This window comes from Euphorbia lathyris, chromosome 7 (genome assembly GCF_963576675.1).
Source record: "Euphorbia lathyris chromosome 7, ddEupLath1.1, whole genome shotgun sequence".
NCBI lineage: Eukaryota > Viridiplantae > Streptophyta > Magnoliopsida > Malpighiales > Euphorbiaceae > Euphorbia > Euphorbia lathyris.
Window position 1 is genome coordinate 72964835 of NC_088916.1, and position 15384 is coordinate 72980218.

Here is a 15384-nt window from a genome sequence, read left to right on the forward strand (position 1 = left end):
CGATTGAAAGATCTATGTTTGATTCCCTCTCAAAGCAAACTTTTTTTCTTAAAAAAAACAAAATTTATATGAATATTAAAATTAGAAAAATCTACATAGAAATTCACTTTTAAAATTTTATTTATAATTATATCAAATGATACTTTAAATTATGTCAAACTATTAAAATTATTATTTTTAATATATTTTAAGGATTAAGGTTTATAAATGAAAGGTCTAGGATATATTTACTAAGGTTTAGAATTTATGAATTGGGGTCTAAATTTTTTAAATTAGAGTATAAAATTATATTTACTTCTTATATATGAAAAATAATGACAAATTGAAAAGTAATATTGATGAAATGATTTAATTGTAATTTTACAACCAATTATGATATTCATAAGGGTCAATTACATGAATATCATAATTAATTAAAAAATTACAATTAAGTCATATCATCAAACTTAATTCTTAATACGTCATTATTTTTTATATATTATGATTTTACATCATAATTTGAAAATTCTAGACTCCAATTCATAAATCATAAACCCTATAAAATATATTCTAGACTTCTAATTTATAAATTCTAATCCTTAAATATATTAAAAATACTGATTTTAACTAGTTTGACATAATCCAAAATTATGGCTTGGCATAGTTGTAAATAGTTTTTAAAAGATGAATTTATGTGTAATTTTTCCTATTCATAAACCTAAATTATTATTTAGGTTTTAAAAAGTCAAAATAACTAATATTTTAAACTTAAAAGAGGTCCAATTGATTTTTTGAATATAGATTGAAGGTTAATTTAAGAATTAAACTCATATTTCGCCTTTGTGGTATCCGAAAATTTGTCATATAATTTGGTAACATTTTTCCCTTGAAGTATTTCCATAAGTGACATTTAACCCATTTTGGATGGAAAAATCTACATAACACAATTTTTGACACGTGATATATACATGTGGAAATTGATTTAATTTTTTACCTAATATGTAGATAAATAAGGAATTAGTTGTTATTATTATTTATCCATGTATTAAGTCTATATAGAAAAAAAAATAAAAAAAAAATTATTGTAAATTTTTTTAACGAATCGGTTAGTTTTCTTTATCCAAAATGAATTAAATGTCACTTATGAAAATACTTTAAGGGGCAAATATTATCAAATAATACCACATCAGCCAAATGGCAAAATTTTGGATACCACGTGAGCCAAATAGGGGTTTAATCCATAATTAATGAAATTGTGAAACATATTTTTGATTTTGGATAAATAATTGTATTTAATAAACGTAATAATACATACCGTATAATTATTAATGAAATACTTTTTTGTTTGTTTTTCATGTATTGAAATATATTTTAAATGTTTTTTTACGTAAAATGTTTTTATTAAAAAGATCTTTTATTTAGTATTCCACCTAGGACCCATAAATCATCAGGAGACTAAGGGGTTGTTTGGTTGCTCCTTTTCGTGCTCTTGTTTGCTTTTTCACTTTAAAATCGAGAGTTTTAGGTGTTTGGTTAGTGACCTCTTGTTTGCCTTTTACACATGAAAAGCAGCATTAGGTGTTTGGTTAGTGACCTCCTGTTTGCCTTTTACACCTGAAAATCAGCTTTTTACAAACAGTAAGAAGCAACAGCAAACAATAAGAAGCAACAGCAAACAGTAGGTAAAACAAACGGGTCCTAAATATTTTTTAGTTATGCAATTATATAATTATGCAAGGTGAGTTTGGTTGGGAATGACAAGTGAGAAGAAAAGAGCAAACATGAATTGACAAAAATGTAATAAGGTTTGTAATTTAGTGCAGAATATGTTAAATATTTATAACTCAAATCTTCCTACTTCCATCTAATGATTGTCCTTCACTCTTTTTTTACACTCTCAATTATTAGATTTTTCCTTTTACCCTAAAACTATATTTTAAATTATAATATTAAAAATATTTGGTGAGAGAATTTTACCTCCGAAAGAAATTACAGGATTCAAAACTAGATTAGTATAGCAGTTTAAGATACCTAATTTATATGGACCCAAAAAGGTAATGTTCAGTCCAAATGCTACGGTTCTAGCTCATTTTTTCTATCAGCTACCCTTCGCAGTCAACAGGACTGACGATTGTGATGAGATTGTAATTCAATCCAGGGGCGTTTAAGATATCCCATTCAGTAAGGGTATAAATACAAGAACCAATTTCATAATATACTTTTATACATATTATTTTTTACACTAATACATCACCAGTTCCTGAACTTGTTCATAATTTAATTGAAAAAATAGTTTTGAAAAAATAGTTTTAAAAGGTAGGTTTAGTAATTAAAAAACATTAGATAAAATGATTTTACTTTCCTATAAATCATTATTATTTTCATCTATGTACAAAACACATGACCTCTGCCCAAAAAAAGTTACAATGATTCTAAATTTAAAGATGAATAATCAACTTTTTTTTTTTTTTTTTTATCAATTCGGTTCCTATGAACACTACTAATAAAATATAATATCATTATATTATATTACTAATGTAACATGTTTACATATTATTTAAAAGAAACTAAACATAATATATATTTAATTATAATTTTTTTTATGAAAATAACTTTAAGATTGAAAAATATTTAAAATATTAAATATATCACTAGTATATCCGTATTACAGTTCATTTTTCATAATTATAGCCTCCTACTGAGATTAAAAGATTTTATTATCAAGAACAGAAGTCTTTTTCCATAAACTTTTTTATTTAATTTGGGCTTCAATCAAATGAAAGGCCCATCTTATTTTAGATCTGACACTAAATTTTATGGACTAAATTGGACATAAAATTAAATTTCCTAGCTTAGCCCATGTACCATAAAAAATGAAGCTACAGACTCTAATACATTTAGGGGGGTTATTTTAGCTTTTTAGAAGCATTTAGTGTTTCACTCCAAATTGTTGGAAATATATCGTTTGGTTAGATTTATACAATAACAACAATATTTAACATTTATTATAGAAACAACGGCTTTATAGAGCTTTTTGTAAATAACTGTTTGTATTTATTTATAAGAAAAGGTACAAAAATAATGTTTTTGGTTTACTCAATTTGCAAATAGAGGTATGTGGTTTAAAAATTTGCAAATAAAGGTTTGTGGTATATTTTATTTACAAAACAAAATATTTCAAATTACATTGTTAAGTTCTGATTACAAACAATAACATTTTTATCGGAAAAAAAATATTCTTACGTATATGGGGAAATAGGATTCTATGTCATAAACCTATGGACGGTTTTAACCACCCTTTAGACCGTCCATTAACCAAAAAATTCATAGAAACAATTGTAACACACATCATGAGAAGTTCATAAAATGAATAAGAAATCTCATACGGATATACTTTTCTAAGAAAGACCATTCAGTTCGGCAGTAGATCTTACTCATATCTAGTTTCGAAGCAAAGTTATCCATATTACCCTTAATCATTGTTTTTATGCTACGAAAAGCTTCAAAGACTAAGATAGCATTATCGGTGATAATATACTAGGAACAAATATCAAATGAGTATCAAAATCAAACTAGGAAGCACTCCCTTAGACCTATTAGTAGATATAAGGCAATCAGACGATTAAGATTATCGTACATATGGTCGTGTTAGAAATTATTATAAAATGCTATTATATGGGAGATTAAATGCTATTATTGAACCAATAATTTGATTAACTCTATACCTAAAGATCCTATTTGTATAATTTTTATGAAGTCTTTTTATGCATGTTTCGTTTTTTTAACAAAATTATATATATATATATATTTGTTTTTCTTCCACAAAATTATTGTCAACCTAGCCGTTATACTCAACGTAAACCTTTCTTCATTTTCAAAACAAACTATTTGAATTAAAAAAAAAATTGAAATTTAAAATAAAAATAACTCTGAAATTGAAAGAATAAATATTCCGAAAATATTAACAAACTAGATATCAAAATCATGAAAAAGATTAAATAAAATATTTAGGTAACTAATATAGCTACTTCTTAGCTGATTTGAACTCATCACAAAAACATCCCTTAAATTAAAAAAGTATAAATATGTTAATCCATAGTTCATCTTTCTCTAGTAAATTATCAAACAGTAATTCTAATTCCGAATTCAATTGAAATTCCAATTTATACATTCGAAGAAGATGACGAAGATGATGTTTTTAATTACGATCTTAATCAGCTTAGTAATGGTGATCGAAGCCGAGAAAAATGAAGAAACGCCAACACCGGCAGCTGCATTAGTAGATTGTTCGACCGTGATTTATGATATGTTGGATTGCATACCGTACTTGTCGGAGGGCAGCCATATCGGAAAAGTAGATTCGTCTTGCTGTTACGGTTTGGAGTCTGTAGTGAGTGTAGATAATTCCTGTTTGTGTTTTGGATTCAAGGAAAGTGTAGCGTTGGGGATTCGGCTCAACTTTACGAGGGCTTTTCATTTGCCTTCTGATTGCAATATGACCGCTCCTCCTTCTCTCGCCCATTGTTGTGAGTATAACACATCTTTTATCTCATTTCTTTTAGAAGGTGACGAAGAATTCGTTGAGAAATTAACACATTTGTAGTTAATTATCGAAAAAATTATTCGAATTTCAAGAGATTTCGTGCTATTTCTAAATGTGGTAATTTTGACTCGTCGCGCGGGTCAGCATTGCCAAAAGAAAGATAGAAAACAAGTATACTAATTTCAGTTACTTTTTTGATATTCATATATATTACCTTGTATTCACCATTGTAGCGGACTAATTAGTCCGTCCCTTAGAGAGGCGGATTGACTCCAGAACGGTGGGATGACCAAGAATCACTATATATATACAGAAATAGTTCGAAATCCACTTTAAAGAAAGAATTTTTTAATAATTAACCACAAATGTGTCGTTTTTTTTTCGATATTGTGGATGAGTGAGAGTCGAATTACATACACTGTCGCCGTCTATTATTATATATATGTTAATTTATGCCATACATATTAATTAATTTCTACTTTGCAGCGGTTTCTTCATCTTCTTCTCCATCACCAACACCGTCACCGTCTTCTCCTCCTCCTCATTCCCATTTGTCACCAAAATCTTCTCCATCACCTAAGGCTCCTTCGAGTTCGAAACCTCCAGGTATGTAATAGTTTTAAAGTTTTCTAATTTTTTTTAATATAAGATTCTCGAAAGTCGAAAGACCATATTAAAATCTCAATCATTAATTATAAAATCAATAGTTGCGATTTAATTATTAAATCTTGGAATTTTGTAATTAAACATAACATCTCTAATTGAAAAAACCCAATTTGAGACATCCAAACCCTAGAATTTATATACATTTAAGGAATTTATTTTTTCTAATTTATCACATTTTCATTTTGTATATAGTTACTAAACTATTAATGGATTGATTAGTTGTTTGATTAATTACTAATTATACAGTTAGCGCTCCAAAATCATCATCATCATCATCGCCATCTCCGGCTTCATCTGCTTCACCTGAGAAACCACCAATTATAATATCAGAAACATCACCAGCTCCTGCACCAGTTATCATATCAGAAACAACACCAGTTGCTGCACCAGCTCCTACAAAAGCAGGAGCATCTTCTATTTCAATAATCTCCATTATTAATTTAGTCCTAATTATAATTAGCATGATGATAGTGTAGGATGCTTAATTTCTCTTAATTAATCTTGATTAGTAGAGTAGCTAGGTTGTGATCTTTAATTAATTAATATTATTGCTAGCTGAATTTTTGTTTTTTTAGCAGTTTTAAATTTCTATATAATTCCAAGTTTCTGTAAATCTTCTTAATTAATTATTGTTTAAATCTAATTGTGTATGTGTTCTGATTAAATTTTTGCTTAATTTAGATGAACATGTGAGATGATCTCTTTCGAATTAAGAATGAAAATAATGGCTCCTAAAGTTTGAATGCTAAGATTAATTTAGCCCAAATTAAATACTAGATATCAATTAAGTCCTAAATTTGAATAATATTTGATAAATTAAGAAACGAAATGCTTAAATTTATATATATATAATTTGAAATCAGTGCAATCCACCAAACCTTGAATTGAATTCTTGAAAAAATGATCAAACGTAGCAACTAGTTTTGTTTCTAATACAATAATTTTTTTAGGGTCGATGTGATCATACCAGCATTAATGCATCAGTCGTGTTTGGATAAAAGTAGAATTAAGATAGATGACTCTTAAAAAAGTTCTGCGTATTGCACCCAAAACTTTTAATTAGTAAAAAAAAAAAAAGTAGTTTAGGGTTTAATTACTAATTAATTTTCCATTAAAAAAGAAAGAAAGAAAAGTTGTTGACAAATTAGTAATTGTATGTGGAACAGTCGTGAAAGGAATAGCTAACTGTTACTTGGATAATTAGATATCCAATTCTTGATTATGATATGATTGTCCAACACCCATCATTATTGTTATCTAGTGACTTGGAGTGCCAATTCATTCTTTTTTTTTTATTTTCCCAATTCAGATAATAAGAAATATGCCATTTTGGCTTAAATAGAATAATAATAAAAAAAAAAAAACTCAATCCATTCCATTGTTCACTTTTTTTTTTTTTTTTACTGTTTGGGTTTCACGGCTTTAAAGCGTGTCAATATAAATATATATAAAAAATTCACCATACCACTATTTTTATTTTCGATTTGGAATCCAATTCACTCTTACTTTCATCATCATCCCGTAAGACATCTCTTTGCTCAGGTCTTTTACCCTAATATCGCCCACTCTTAATCGTATTATTATAGGTCATCCAGTTTCTGTTAGGTTCATCTTGAACCACACATCATACAGGAGAGTCAACTCTTATATCAAATGTAATATCCTGGTTCAATACCATGTAGGTATTATCCGTTTTATCCAACTCCAAAACCTTATATCTTGCGGTTTTAAAACGTATCTACATATATTAAAAATTCACCTTACTAATATTCCCCGTCACTCTCTTATCTCTCTTTTTATTCTAATATATTCTTGCTTCATCATCTCTTTATAATTTCATACTTTTGAGGATTATAATATTTATTAATTTTTCAATATTTAATTTTAAGTTTTTTCATACATTACTTAACTTTTTATATACATAATTAAGGACCTGATATATGACTTTTATAATTTATCCAGAATATTTTTCAAATTAATTTAATAAATAAAAAAATTGAAACAAAATAAAGTTCAGGTAGGTAGGTGCAGCAGGTGTTAGGTAGATTTAACGGTCTCTAAGGTTTTGGGCTTTTGCTCTTCTTATGCATATTTATACTATCATAATCCAATTAATTGACATCAATCCATGAACTTATTTATGATATAGTAACGTTTTTAATTTGTTTAAAATAAAATATTATTTTCTAATGTGATTACAGTAATTTATTAACTTTCTAAACTTAAGTGTTTTAATTTATTTAAATCTTTCATTGTTTGCAATATGAATTTAGGAGGATAGTAAAATATTTTAAACAAGTCGAGGAAGTTAAAGAGACACCATTAAAGTTTTGAGGATGAATTTGATTTTTTTTTTACCAAATTCAAGATATTCTGATATATTAAACCTTTTATATATTTAAACAAATTTTAATCATAATTGACATTTGATAATCTTATATGAGCTTCTTTTGGATCCTTTTGATGTCATAAGACAGAAAAAGAATCAAGAAGGGAACAAGCACGAGCGATCCCACTAGGGATGCAAGTGGAACGGGGATGTGGATAATTTTATTCCTCGTAACGGGGATGAGAGCGGGAATGAGGAATGGTATTCCCGTTCCGTGGGGATCCCTGACCCCATCCCATTAATCCCCGATGGAGAATCCTCGATGAATCCCCAATTATTTCCCAGTATAATCAAAATTATACTTTAAATATTATAATTTATAACAGTTAATTTAAATTAAATAGACTTAGCCTAACGGTTGAGAGTTTACCTATGACTAGGGAGGTCATGGGTTCGAATCACATCCGGGTCTGGTGGGGATTTTTCTTTCTTCTTTAATGTAAGCGTATTGCGCAAATTTAAAAAAAAAATTAAATAGACTTATTTTTCAAATAAAAATAAAATGTGATAAACAAAATATTAGTCAAGGATTAAATGGATATTTTTTCTAACCTAAACTAAATTAAAGGCATAGTATCTCTACCATTTGTTTGAACAAAACCTATAATTAAAAAGGAGAAGAGAAAAAAAATATATACTAATTTGTTTTTAGATATAAATGGTGATTCCCTGCGGAAATGATGATGTGGAATAGGGAAAAAGTGTTTTTAAATGGGGATGGAAATCCCCACGGAGACGGAGATGGGGAATAAATCTGTTCTGTCTAACTCGCGGGAACGGTGACAGGGAATCCTCGACTAGTCGGGGAGGAGGATGGAAAATGCATTCCCCGCTCCGCCCATCCCTAGATCTCATCCTAATATTTAAGTTGTTAAAGCTAAATGAGAATGATATTAAAAAATATGTAGCTGAATGAGCAAGAAAAATGTTGCACTTTAGTGTACCATGTACCTTTATTTATAAGAGCAACTCTAATGATGTGAAATATGGACCAATTTATAATTTGTAAGGACCAATCAACCATTAGAGACCTAATTTAGAGAGCCTCTCAAAGTTGGAAGGTCGTTGGATTTGATGACCTTCCAGGTGAATTGGAACCTTTCTCGGTGAAGAGTTGCACGAGAGAGTGTGCTGAACACATGTCGGCTATGATTGTTGAGAATCGTAATTAAAGGTCATTCCTGCACCATGCGTGAATTGTTTCTCGAAAATTTAAAGAAAAGTCTTTATGCATATTTACACCTTTAAATTTGGCTAGTTTTGTCTATTGGCACCTTAAATCTTTAAAACAATCTATCACACCCCTATAGTTGGTTTTAAAAACTATCGCACACCTATAATTGGCTTTAAAAGTCTATCACATCTATAGTTGGTTTTAAAAACCTATCACACACCTATAGTTGGCTCATTCGGACATCCTACGCACAAAATCGTTAATCTATCATATTCGACACATGAGTGCTATAGAAAAAACAAAAACGCATGAGTTCGTTCTATATGTTACCTCATCTATCAAAGATGACAGATCAACGATTTTATGTGCAAGAGATCCGAATGAGCCAACTATATGTGTGTAATAAGGGTTTTAAGCCAATTATAAATGTACAATAAGTTTTTAAAACCAAATATATATAATATGTTATTTTAAAAGTTCAAAATAACCATGGACGTTAAGTTTTAATGTGTAAATACATGTTACCCTAAATAAATATAAAAAGATATGGTGGGCACTATCTTTTGTTTGCTGAAATTGTTTGGACATGTATATTTCTTTGTCTTTGAATGCTAAAATTTTAAAATATATATATTTTTAAATTCTTATTACTCAAATTGACAAATGGTTCACTAACTTCAGATTTTTTTATATAAAAAAAATAAAGTTTGCATATGTAAATAAATCTCAAACCTTTGTCAAAAAAAAATTATAAATTTAAGTTTTTACTTTCTATAAATTAATTAGATAATATATAATATTACCATCCAAGCCCCCCGAAGAGAAAGGTTGGATTCTTGGAGTCTTTGATGAAGAACATGTAGCGAGTTGATTCAATCAGGTGCAATCGTGAAGGTAGAAAAGGTTTGTTATTCAACCCTTCATCTTAGAAACAAAAATCGAATCTCGATTTCTAGCTCGAAGAACGATATATCTTATAAACTTGCTTTAGTTATATGCTAGATCCTGGTGTTTTTATGTTAAAATAATTTTTGGTATGTTTTAATGGTTGTAGCGTTCCCAACAGATACAACTCATAGCCTAGACATACCTCATCTCAAAATTATAACTTTTATAGCCTGGATTCAACTCATATCATGGAAACAACTTGCATAAATAATTTTGATTTTTACACCCTACATAAAATTTGAATAAGGTTGAAAGGTGAAATAATGATGATAAGGTTGGAAGTTAAAGTAATGATGATAAGGTTGAAAGGTGAAATAATTGGGGATAAAAATGGGGCGGTGTTGGGGATGCATTCCGCATTCCACTCTTAATACTTTCAGAGAATCCCCAAAAAGAGGACCGAGGATTTTTTTACCCCCACATCTGCATCCAACGAGTCCCCACGGGTGACCAGGAATCCCCATCACAAAAAAAAAACCTTAACCAACCAATAAATATCTATCTCAGTAATCTTCTTCACTTCTATCAGGAACGCCATAGTTCACTGAGAATTGAACATTTACCCGTGCAAACTGCTGGCGATACAATACATAATTGTTTAGTTTAAAAAAGGAAGAAAATTAATCAATGCAGAGGACACAAGGGTTCATCTTAAGCCTACAAAAGTCAAAACATAATTAAAGAACCATATAATAAAACTTATTAGAAAAACATGTGATGATGATTTAATATGTGATCAATCGTATAAGAGTCAAAATCAACTGTACAAAATATAATTTGAACTTTTTAGGTAGAAGTGGAACCTATTCTTAGACAATAATTAGCTTATTATGTTATCAATTATTAGCTTATTATTATTTATATGTGATCAATTATTAGCTTAATATTTATATATACATATATATTTCTAATCGGCGATTTTTTGGAATCTTACGGGATTTTTCCTGGAGGCGGGACGGGGATCCCCACGGATGAGGGGTAATAACCCCACGCCCACCCAAATTTAACCATTGAGAGTAAAATCTCCCCTACCCCCAAATAATTCAATATTCTCCCCCCCCCCTCCCCATGGGTTCGAATCCCCACAAGGGAATCCCTACCTCGTAACCACCCTTAGAAGTAATGATGATAATGTTGAAAGTTGAAATAATGATGACTAGATACAATTCATAGCCTGGAGACACCTTATTTCAATAAGGTTAACTTGCATATTCGATGTACATCTATAAAATATGACCATTTTACAACTCTTTATTTAGCCACCATTTCAATATTCAACTGGACAATTCATATCAATGATTGCATCTCACTCTAATTGCAAATGCAGGTGAGAGTTTCCCTAACTTTCCAACTGAACAGAGCATTATCGAAACCCTTGATCATTCTACTTGTCTAAACATATGCTTTCTTATTAATATGTTGCTGCTCGTTTTCGTGGAGATGCATTTATTACTCCAGGAATGTTTCATCGTGTATTTCCATATATGTTTTGTTTTAAGCTTGCATTAGATGGCCAATTTCCAATCCAATCTCTTCATATTCTATGGTTCCTATGTTATATGTAATACATTTCATTTGAATTTTTCATGCATGAATGGTGTAATGCTTTCACCAAGGGTATGTTCAATAATTTCTGAAATAGTTTATTCCTATTGATGCATGAGAAGATATTTTTATTGAAACACCTTTCCACTACACGCCTTGACTAGGAATCACGTAGTCTAGGTACTTCACGGGTCGGTCACACTACACGTAGTCGTCATTGCAAGAGTAAATCATTAACCGTATATATTGGGAGTCATTGTTTATCGTATTTATAACTTATCACCATCCATACCACTTCGTAGAGTTTTTGTTATCTAAATTTGTCTCACCCATAGTTAGGAGTAGTTTGTAGTTGTTCCCCGAATCAACTCAAAGTATTCACCGCTTAGATAACGTATAAAACCGAGTCGTTTAATACTTGTAGTTATAAATCCCGTGGATTCGATACCCGGTCTTAACCGGATTATTACTTGATACGACGGGGTACACTTGCCCCTAAGTAGTAGCGTCTAGTAGAGATAGAGCATTTAGGAAGATCACGTCCATAGTCGTAATGCACTTATCATAATATATATTTCATAAGCTCTACCTAGCCGTTTACGCACGCATCAAGTTTTTGGCGCCGTTGCCGGGGATTTATAATTTCTTGCAATATTAGACAAAAACGTTTTATTGTTAGTCTAAGCATTATTTTTGTATAAATTGTTTATATATACTTGTTACTAACAATATTCTTCTTTGTTTATAATTCTTTCTATTTATTTATTTTATGCACACCCGATCTCGGAGTGGTACTCCCGTTCCTATTGATCTTGAAATTGAACGTACTCTTTGTAGGATTCGGAGAGAGAAAATGGCAAACCTCAACAATGAAGCTAACCAACCCGAGGTCAACCAAAGGCCACCGGTGCAACCCGTGAATAACAACCGCAATGGTGGAGGCAATGACATGCGTTCGATGATGGAGATTCTTGCTCCGCATCGCCCTCAAAATTGCAACAAAATCGTTGCCCCCACCATTCCGGCCAACACATATGAAATCAAGACTAGCATGATCCAACTCATCCAACAACTTGGTCAATTCGGAGGTTAGTGATATCTTCTCTTCTATTGAAGAGTAGAAATCCCTTTTACTATTACTCATAGTTTGCTAAGCATAATTCACAGCATACCTAATCAACCCATAATTGGCACTCAGTCATGAGCTTGTTAGGCAGATGGTCAAAGCATACTGTGTCTTATCTATGCCCTTTAGAGATTCACGACCTAAGGACTTATATTGAGTATCACATGGGTTACACTATGACACATTATACCATATGGTGCTCTCATAGTGGATCGATCCATTACTTACTATTTTATAAGCCCATATGCCACTGATCTGACATCCATTGCCCATGACCGGTGAAACACCATCATAACCAAGACGTATACTAATCTTTTGTTCATTACTGTTCCAATGGTAACAAAAAAATCACGGAGGTTTCGAATTAGTATCTTATTGCCTTGCGGTTTCACTCTCTTAAGTCCTCAACCTGTCAAATATGAGTAGGTCACTAATTCTGGATACTTTGTATGGTTGATTCATACAAGTAAATAATCATTATAGATTGTTGCCTTATGATTAGAGCATTTTTGAGACTATAATGTCTCGGGTCTAGAGCATACACTAACAATATCCATGTTATAAAGTTACCATTATTGATAAGAGTTGTCTCTGGAATGTAAAAATCAGATCTAGCCTGTAAAAGTTCACATTATTAAAATGAGGTGTCTCGAGCCTATGAGTTGTATACATACTGTAAAAGTTACCAAGATTGATATGAGTTATATATATATAATGTCATCAAACAACCTCACCATTTACACAAACAAAACAACCTCATAATCTTTATCTCACCAAGATGTCTTCAAATAGTAGTGTAGGGCTCGAGGAACATGTAGAGGGTGATCTAAATGATTTATGAGGATGATGAACTTGATCTCTATCTACATGAACAAGCACAACAACAAGTAGCCTTTTGAACATACTGCTCATGAGTGTCAAAAGGTGTGGCCTCTAGAACCAAACTATTTAGAATATCATCTTCATCCATAATATGCACCTCAGGGACAACCTGATCATAGGAATCTAGCTTGAAATATGGCGGCAACACTTGTTCTCCAATTACACTTTGAGGAAGGGGATGAGGAATGGAGGTTGTTTGCTTACCAAATGAGCAATCGATGAAGTCCCCAGTTCAGCATTTTCTGGCCGGATCAACAACTTCGAGAGCACCCAAGCGGCTAACACGGTAGTATGAATATACATGTTAGAGAAAGTACTTGCATCCATAACTGAAGAAAAAAAAACTAAGTTAAAAGACTATTCGCCTCTATTAACCATTGACAAGACTATTTTAGTCTTGTTACTTTCTACCTTATTCTATGTAATTTGGAAATATTTGGTGTTCAATTGATGTTTTTATCTCATATTCTATTTTAGGAGAAAGTCTAGGTGTTTGGTGAAAAATCTAGAAATTTATAGCTTTTGGAGTATTTGCAAATTAGAGACCAGTTTTAGTTAAGGTGTGGGCATATCCTGTCTCGGATTAAGCTATAATTGGGAATTTGTCATATAGTTTATGTTAAGGCGCGGGCATGTGGCTGGACGAATTTGAAAGAGAAAAAAAGATCATTTCAGATTTGATTTTGGGATATTATCTTATTTAGTTGTAACACATTTTAGTTAGGATTTGAATATTTCCGGTTTTATTGATCTCTAATTTAGTCATTTATTAATTAGAGAGTCGTAGTTTATTATTTCACACCTAATAGTGATATTTTAGTCTTTCTTCATTAGGGATTTTCCATATAAATAGAGACTTAACACATCCTTAAGAGGTAATGGGGTTTCATAGAATTTCTATTATATTGTGTAGTTGTTTTCATTATGAGTAGCTAAATTTCATTTTCTGATTCAAGAGGGAATTCATTTGGTTTAAAGTTGTGAGATTTCATATGTTAAATCTTTCAAGTATTAATTCAATGTCTGATTTTCTTCTTTATTTCTTTTTATGTTTATTGAATCACATCCAATCTTCTATTGCTAAGTAACTATTCTTGATCTGTAATTGTCTTGCACAAATTACAATAAGTAGTAAAATTGATCTTGAGTAATTGAGTTTTTGCTTGAGATTGATTGGGAAGAGAATTCAGTCAATTGCTATTATTTGTTGATGTTCCTTTCAATAGGAATTGATTTGATAAAATTTATTAATCTTAATGCGGTTATTGAGAAATTTGATATGCTTCATTTCCTTATTTAATAACTAGGTTGATTTAGATGCTTCATTTATATCAATGAATTAATGGAAAAAGTTAGTTAGGCAATCCTTACACTCTTTGAATTTTAATTTGCTTACCATTTAAACCAAGGATCGACGAATACCTAATGAACCCAATCTCTTGAATCAGATTTTGTCATTATTGAATTGCATCTTTCTTTACTTGTTTATTTTGATTTAATAATCTCTCACAATAAAACCCCCTTTTTTTTTATTTTGTTTGCTTATTTGAATTAAAAGGTTAATTTTTCTCTTGAGATTCGACCTGGTCTTACTATTACGTACTACAAATCAAATTGTAATCCAATAGAGAATCATTAAATTATAATCTATTTTATGAGGCTTCGATAAACCCGCCAACCCTTGTAACAAATATCTTCATCCTTATTCCAAAGAGCCTTATATGTGTCCTCTACTGAATCAGCTCCACATCTCTTTGTAGTTCCACTGAATAGAGTAGTTGAATAGGAGCTCCTGACCTGCTCGCTCCTCGTCAGTCAAATCCTGCAAACCCTGATAAATACTAGGATACAGGTATATGTGTTCCAAGTAGTATTAAAAGGAAAGCCACCAACATACAAACCATATTTTATTTTGAGATTCCCTTTCAAACAAAACCACTTCGACTTAAAATCCTTGACACTTTGCGATTTCCCAATCAAGAAAGCCTTCCAGCGAGAAACCATTAGCCAATAGGACATATTGTCCATGGACTTCTTCGTAGACTTCCAATAAGACCAAAACAAAGGTTAGGTCAGGCTGATCTCGAAGTCCTCACAGACCTTGGTAAAGGCCAACAATTCGAGCCAGATGT

General features: G+C 30.8%; 1 protein-coding gene across 1 annotated transcript; it reads left to right on the forward strand.

The window, feature by feature from the left end:
* The first annotated feature begins 4204 nt into the window (after positions 1–4204).
* LOC136200475 (non-specific lipid transfer protein GPI-anchored 11-like) lies at positions 4205–5738 on the forward strand. Its single transcript, XM_065990850.1, has 3 exons — positions 4205–4505; positions 5009–5128; positions 5435–5738. The coding sequence occupies exons 1-3, from the start codon at positions 4205–4207 to the stop codon at positions 5662–5664; spliced, it is 651 nt and encodes a 216-aa protein (XP_065846922.1). The 3' UTR covers positions 5665–5738.
* Positions 5739–15384: the final 9646 nt, after the last annotated feature.